This window comes from Notolabrus celidotus, chromosome 14, assembly GCF_009762535.1.
Source record: "Notolabrus celidotus isolate fNotCel1 chromosome 14, fNotCel1.pri, whole genome shotgun sequence".
Lineage (NCBI taxonomy): Eukaryota > Metazoa > Chordata > Actinopteri > Labriformes > Labridae > Notolabrus > Notolabrus celidotus.
The window spans coordinates 9,809,623-9,817,453 of record NC_048285.1 but is presented as its reverse complement, the minus strand read 5'-3'; the positions used below and the strand labels follow the sequence as shown (position 1 = coordinate 9,817,453).

Below are 7,831 nucleotides of genomic sequence, written 5' to 3'. Positions count from 1 at the left end.
TCTGCAGATGTCACTGGATCTTGTTACGTTGTAGAAACAGTTGTTTGTTCAGCTTCTAACTGAATATTCTGTCGTGTGAAAATATGACTCTTGGACATGTATGTATTGGGAGGAATCTTGTAAGGTACTGAGAAGAAGTAATGACATTTTAAGCAACATGCATGGTAAGTCATGTTTCAGTCCTGTATTTCAAATATGATGTTATCATTATCTCTTTGAGTGCTTTGGTTTTCGTGTTTTATCTGTAACTGATCGTGAAATCAACTCACATTTTGACTTTTTTCTAAAACTGATGATTGTTCTGCATATTTTGATATTCATGCTTCAACAGTCTCTATGACAAACTCCTAGACCAGGTGGAATTGATAGATACCAGCTTCTGTGACAAAGGTTGACATGTAATGTTTATCTTGTCTTCCTAAATGTTAGGTTGGTTCCAGAGACTCTGGAAGTCAAGAGTGTCTTTGTTAACACAACGTGAAGAAGAAGCTAACGCGACTAAAACCTCAGCATCCTCAGTCAGCAGTGCTTTCCTGTCACCCTCAGCTGCAACAATCTCACAAGGGACAGCCCCGTTTGAACCACTTCAGCCACCGTCTGCTCTGAGCTCACAGCAGCGATGGAGCAGAAAGTATGATGTGCTTGTGTGCCACAGCTCTGTGGACAGTGACACTGAAGAGGCAGGACGCCTTGTCTCTTTCCTGGAGACTGCTCCCAGTGATCTCAGGTGCTTTATCAGGCATAGGGATGATAGTCCAGGTGGTGCAGTTTCCGCAGAGTTGTGCGAGGCTGTTCAAAACAGTCACATATGGGCTCTGCTTATTACTCCTCACTTCCTGCATGATGAGTGGTGCAGGTATATGATGCATCAGGCCCTGGCAGAAGGACCTATGTCTCATCGGATTATACCACTGGTTAAAAATATGTCCCGCTCTCAAGTTCCTCAGGAACTAAAGTTCTTTATCAACGTTGACCTAAATATTAACCCTCATCAAGGCTATGCTCTCCTCAACCAAACTGTGCTCAAGTGTGAGTATTTTGTTAAATTCAACTTTTTTTCTGCCAACACTTTTTCCAGTGTTCTAGAATTTTATGGTGGCAAGTTATCTTTAGTAACCCCCTCCTATTCTCTTCTTCTAGATCTGGAAGAGCTGGTGAAAAAATCAAAAACACTTCACTGCAACTCAGAAAGCTCAAGCAAAGGACTAAGTGGAGGCAGTTGAAAAAAGCAGGTCTCAAAGTATAATTGAGCCAAGACGTCAACGTCTTTGGAAGTAAAGAGGAGAGATTGAGGCTTTAGGGCAAGAAACTCTGATTGCTGCTTTTGACTGAACTGAACTTTATTCCACGGGGCAGCTGACATAGGATTTGAGGTCACTGAGAATCAAAGTTTGGTCTCAGTGTCTTAAAGGAACACACCCCAAATGTATTCTCACTTCTGGTTGAAGCCTGCCTGATCATTGTTTCACCACAAAGCTTCTATTTTTAAGGCCTCTGTTTACCTCGTGCTCTCACACTGTCAACTTTTTTCTTCTTCTTTTGTTCTTGATGAAGACATACTGACTGCTTTCACAAGGCCACCGCTTCATATGCACAATGCAATAATCAAAAGAAAATAAATACATAATACATGTGAGGTTGATGAAGTTGAACTCAGAGCACACCTTATTTAAAGACAGAACAAACAAAAGAACATATGCAGATGAGTAGATTGTAAATCACAGTCTATTGGATTCTGATGTCAGCTACACAAAAGCCGATTTTTTTCTCAAATTTGACTCCTCAACTGAACGACCTTAGTAACTTTGATACCTTTTGTCCATTTTGATTCTTAAATATCAGTTCAGCATTCTAAGCAGGTTGTACTGCACTGCTTGGGAAGTGGTTTGTTGAAAGTTCCTGCTCTGTGGCCTTTCTGGCCTCAGTTCCCCACTGCATTAAAAATACTCACTTCCACAATGCAGTGCTATTGTGAAGAGAAAGACACACATTGAAAGTAAAGGATGGATGTTTTAGTTAGTTGTCTTAAAAAAAAAACCTGGATGTCACAAGACTTTTTAAAGCTAAGTGTTAGCTAATCTTAAAATGTAAAATTGCAGTTTAAAGCTCCAGAAACCATGGTGTTTTATTTGACACTAATCTTTCATAGTTATAAAAGTTGTTCTTTCACGTTTGTGTGAACTGATGTTAGGGTTTCAAACATCCTATCCCTTGGCCAGATCTTGAAAAAACGGTCATACATCAGCTTGCTTGGATTAATAGAATTCTTTGTTCTCAGGGTTGAGCCAAAAATTTATGGAATGCCTGCAGATTGTAAAAAAGCGAGCTGCTCTGGGTACGGGAAGACAAGATCATAATGGTTCTGTTTGAGATGTTTTAAGTCATTAAAATGATATCTAGATATTCTTAATCATCTTTAAAGCATATCAGTTTTTACACCTGTGTTGCATTGCTGATAACTGCTCCCTATGAGCTTGAGTGCAGCCTCAAATCCTGAAGCAGGTCTCTGCTGCCTGTTTCTCCGTCCTACTTATCAATGAATGTGACTTTGCTTTTATTTTCTCAGTAAAGACCCCTCATATCAGAAGTCTGTGTTTATAAGTCTGTGTTTATAAAGGTAGTATCAATAATAGATTTAATTTCATTCAGGAGAGACACATTAATAAACAAATATTGTGTGCTAGAATTAATTATTCTCAGAGTCTCTTTGGTGCTTGAACTCTACAGGGAGTAATCAAAGGGTGTCTGCCCTGAGCGGCTGCAAAATCTACCCCCCTGTGGAGTTCAGACACCGGCGGTGGAGATGTTGGCTAATATCATCAGAGGCTGTGATGGCGAGATTGCTGAATGTGTTGTGTCTAATGGGGAGGTGGAGGATTGCACGCAACTACTGAATGAATTTACAAAATGAAGAGAGAACCATATTTGAAATAGTCAGCAGCAAAGTGACCAGCTAACAATGAGGGTGTGCTGCAGGGCTGCTGGATAGATATGACCAGGTGATGAGACACCTGATGACTATACAGTAAATAAGAGTGAGCATGCGTGGAGGAGTGACTACAATAAATAAAATGAATCAAACAATGAAACAGCATGCAGAATAAAGTCACCCTGACTGAACTTTCACTGGAGCTTTAATCCGCCAAACTATCAATTCATTATCATTATAACTATGATAGCTATTGGGAATTATGTTTTGTTGTTTTATCCTCATCATACAAGTTATGTTTGTATCACCTTATTGTAGACAAACATAATGATCCATTTCAGTCATGTGAATAACTTAGAAACTTCTCTCAAAAAACTCTATAAATACTTGTATACTTTATTTTTTTATAAGTGTTTTATCACGTTATTGGTAAACTGTAAAAGAAAGACAAGCTATAATTGCGCATGCTGTTGTTAGAGAGACTTTTTATCTTTCTTGTGCAAACCCAAAATTATCATGTAATAAGGATATTCATACAGTTAAGGGTAAATATTTTATTCTGAGCAGCGCATGCTTTTGTTCCCTGAGTCGTATCATTATAAGTTCACATGAGCTGAAATTGTTAAACAGTAGTTGCAGTAACTACCATAAATGAGCACATATCCTGGGAATTTCTATTCATAGTGTCAGCTTGTCACACATAATTCAGCTGAATTTCAGCCCTTTGTCTCGGTTTACGATAAAGCGTTATCAATGCATGTGATCCTCATCCTAACAGAGCAGAAAACTGGAACAGGATGTCAAGTGTGACAGTGAATGTGACTATGAACAAGCCTACCAGTAGGTGGCATAGTTTCCTGTTTTATCTGACAGAGTGCTGGTGTGTTAAACCCACTCTGTTGACAGATCTTCTTCCTTTCAGCACATTATCAAAAGCTTTTCCTAAAAACCAAATTGAAACAGTAATAGAAATAGTTGCCTTTATGTGTCTCATGTATTTGTATGTGTGATCGTGTTTAAATGTGTTTGTGTATGTGAGACAGAAAGTGGGAGTAAGAGGAAACACCCACCCAACAAACTGCTGACAGTGGTCTGACCTTTCCTCAGAACTGAACTTAAAGCAGCAACAGGGGAAGTACAAGAAAAAAAGACCACTTTGGCTTACCCCAACTTTCTATAAACGCCCTCTTTACCAAATCAAGAAACCAGACTTCTTCATCTATTCTGCTGGTATTAATACTCCAAGCCACAATATTTCTGACTGACAGAGTGGTTTTAGCTCAGCTGCTTGGAACAAAGTCATAATATGTTGAAGGAACACCCTTCTTTCTCCATCCAAACAAATGATCTTCTCTGTAGGTATGATTTAATGTCCCTGGCAGCAGCTTCCCTTGTTGATTAAGAATACTGGCAGTGTTTTGCTCCAGATTGAATATCAAGTACTCAATGAACTGAGGCAAAACAGTTGTTGTCTAATATCACTTTTATTATTTTTTTTAACGCATGCAATTTTTTCCCCTTTTACAAGAAACACCATCTGCCCCTGATCTGTCAAAATGTTCTCCTTTTATTAACACCATCTCCCCACATCCCCACCCCCCTTAACAAAAGCAGTCCCACAAAGAGGGACCCTCAGTAATCATCTCTTTTGTGGTAAGCCAACATTATAACACTGAAATTTAGACTAATCTCTTAAAATCACAGATGTTGCACGAGGACTCTGCTGTAATGACAAATCCTCCACCAGATGACACACACACAAACGCACACGCACACAGTGAGAGTTTACTTTCTTAATTTTCTTATCATTGTGGTCAGGATGTGAATAAAGTCATGTACTGGAGAAAATCTTTTATTTATAGAAGTGATATCAGTAGAGGAAAAAGACAGGGATCAGTGCACCATGATTATTTGGAATTGCATGAGGTCATCTAGGCTAACTTTACTGTATTTCACAAGAATCCTCATTAGCTATGAGTCTGTTTTTCTATGTTACAAAGATGTTCCCATGTTTTTTAATATATCCAGGGTTATAAAAGTCTTGATGGGAAAACCACATCCCATGCTTTCACTGACCTTTGTCTAAAACTAGACCTATATGAGATGTGTTTCTAGAGATTAAAATGTAAATAGTTGTCTGTGACAAAAAAAAGTCTAGACTTTGAGAAACGAGTAACTGCCTAAAAAACGGGAAGGTTAAAGTTTACTTAATTAATCAATCAATCATCAATCAAGCTGTATTTATAGAGCACATCCAAATCAAAAGCAGTTCAAAGGGCTTTACAGTGATTGAAAAAAATCTAAATCAAATATATAATGACTAACAACCGACTAATGCACACAAAACAACAAAGGGAAAAAAGTTCAAATATAAGTAAATACAAGATAAAACATAACTAGCTAAGACAATGAAAAGGTAAAGATACAAGTCTAAGAAAAATCAAAGAGCCAAAAATGACAATACAAATTAGAAATATAACATGACCAGAATTCAGAATTAGTTTTGTGCTCAGGTCTAAGACTGAGTTAAACAAGGTAAGAAATTGAAAATAATTCAAGTGCTGGAGAGCTCTCTAACAGACATGACTCTACTGTTGGCATGAAACATGATATAAATGAGAGGAGAGCAGGCCACACAGTGGCAAGCTGCTGTGCTTTAGACCACCAACTGTACAGAGAAGCAGTCAGCTGCTCGTCAACAAGGTGGTCTGTCTTGGGTGCGGCAGTACTGACCTGGATGCTTCTATGTGGGGTGAGTACACTCAGCTCGCTGGTAGGGCACCTGCTAGCTTCATGGTGGAGAGAGCAGGAGATCCAAACATTTTCATTGGGTTTCTAGGAAATATACAGACTGTGCAATGAGACACAAGAAGGCAACTGGTCGAAGGAGACATCACTTTGGTTTAAGTGAGATGCTGAAAATTGTTTTCAATTAACAAATGTTGGATGAAGTCGAATGATACAGTGTTGAACATCTGCTTTCCACGAAAACAAATATGCCTCACCAAATATGTCCTCAATAGTCCCATTGTTTTGTTGTCTTCATATTGTATGTCTGTAATAGTTTATGATTTATTAGTGCTGCCTTGCAGGGAAACCATTTGCCTTTTGTGGGGCAATAAAAATCTGATCTGAACTGAACATGAAATGAAAAACAAGACCCCAGGATCTGCAGGAATTTTACTGTATTTTGGCAAACCATGGGAAAATGTTGTGCCAGCTGGAAAACACAGTTTCTCTTGCACGTCTCCTAGAGAGGCTGTTCTCTACAATTATCTGGGTGCAGACTGAATGAACAGCCGCTCTTACATGCTGATTCTGACTTGAATCACAGACCCAATAACTTGATAATGGAATGCTGCAGTGAGTTGGTTGGCTTGTAAAACAGTGATGCACCTTCAGGCTCTCTCAGATTATTTACAGAACCCCGACACTGTCCTTGAGCCAGAGCCAGCAAACATTTGCGTAGGGATCAGGTTTACACTTTGTGCAAAACAATTTTGTTGCCAGGAGTTACATTAGAAGATATACAGGATCCAGACAGTCTATTTGCAAACTAAATAAAGCAGTTGTGATTATGGTTGATGAATTAGATGTATCTTCTGAGATGCATAAACCTGACAGGTACATCCGTCCTGAAGTGTCACAATGTTGTCTCCTTTACGAACCAACCAACAGCAACAGGACACTGCAAGTACTGGTCCCTGTGGGGAAAATATGTTGTCAGATGTAAGACAAATCATCATCATTTACTACAGATCACCGGCATGGAAAGTTGACACAGCTGCCATCAGCTTCAGCCCACAGGCAGTCCACATTTCTACAGCTATTGTATTTGGATGTGCCTGGACCAAAGTTCATTACTGCTGAACTTTGATGCCAACATCCACAGTTACCACTGTCCTCTGGGAAACTATAGGCAAATATTTATCCAAATGTTTCAGCAGTCTCATGTATCTCATGTCTCACTATCACTCCTTCTATTATTAGTTTAGTTCTTGAAAAACGTGTCCCTCATGTGCTTTTTAACGCCAAATGTCAGGTCTTAACATCCCATGAACAAAAACATAACTAATTCTAAATGTTTTATACATGCTTAGACAAGAAGGACCCGGACATGTTCAGGACCGGGAGTTTTTACCCTCATAGCAGATGTATCACAGAGCAGATGTGGCCTTATATGGACATAACAAAACTGCAGAAGTTGCGGATAAAGCTTGATAACGATGAGTAACAGATAACAGAGTGAGAGGAAGAAGAGCACAACAGGCTGGGGAAATAAGTCATTTAGTTTAATAATGTATTAAACTTGATTAAGGGAAATAAACCTATTTTACTAGTGTTACATACACAAAAGGAAAGAGGCCAACGTTCACCTCGTCCTTGGAGGTAAGCTTCTCAAAGTACTGTGCCTTCAAGCTTCAAGTCTGAGCCAACATGTGTTTTACCTGGGAAGTAGTCAAAGTTTACCACTCCACACCATAGAAGCATTGATTGTACAATGTACTTTGGTGAAAATACTGTTTTCCTTCAATTAAAGTATCCTACTATTGTCCTTCTACTTTCTCTGCATAGTCTCAGAGTGAATAGGCTGATGCAAATAAAAAAGAAATTAGTGAATAGGTCGTGTTAAAATTAAAACCTCCCTTTACCACAGCCTGCAAAGTCTAGATTGTATTGTGCATGCTACAGCCAAGCAATGAAATACAAATTTGTACTCTTAAGAGACACCCTTCCTATCTTGGTCTTGTGCAACTTCGTTATCTTAACCTTTCACTGCTTCAAAAATGCAAACTGAAAAGTTCTTCCGTATATGGCTCCCTCTGATAAAACGTCTAGTTTAAGGCGAACTGGAGAGATATGGGGACAACAATCTCCCAAACTTGATGATTTACATGAGAC

General features: G+C 38.9%; 1 protein-coding gene across 1 annotated transcript; it reads left to right on the top strand.

Moving 5' to 3' along the window:
* tirap (toll-interleukin 1 receptor (TIR) domain containing adaptor protein) lies at window positions 1–2,587 on the top strand. The gene is made up of 3 exons (XM_034701344.1): window positions 1–164; window positions 430–1,029; window positions 1,141–2,587. Exons 1-3 carry the CDS (start codon window positions 101–103, stop codon window positions 1,221–1,223), a joined length of 747 nt encoding a protein of 248 aa, XP_034557235.1. The 5' UTR covers window positions 1–100; the 3' UTR covers window positions 1,224–2,587.
* Window positions 2,588–7,831: the final 5,244 nt, after the last annotated feature.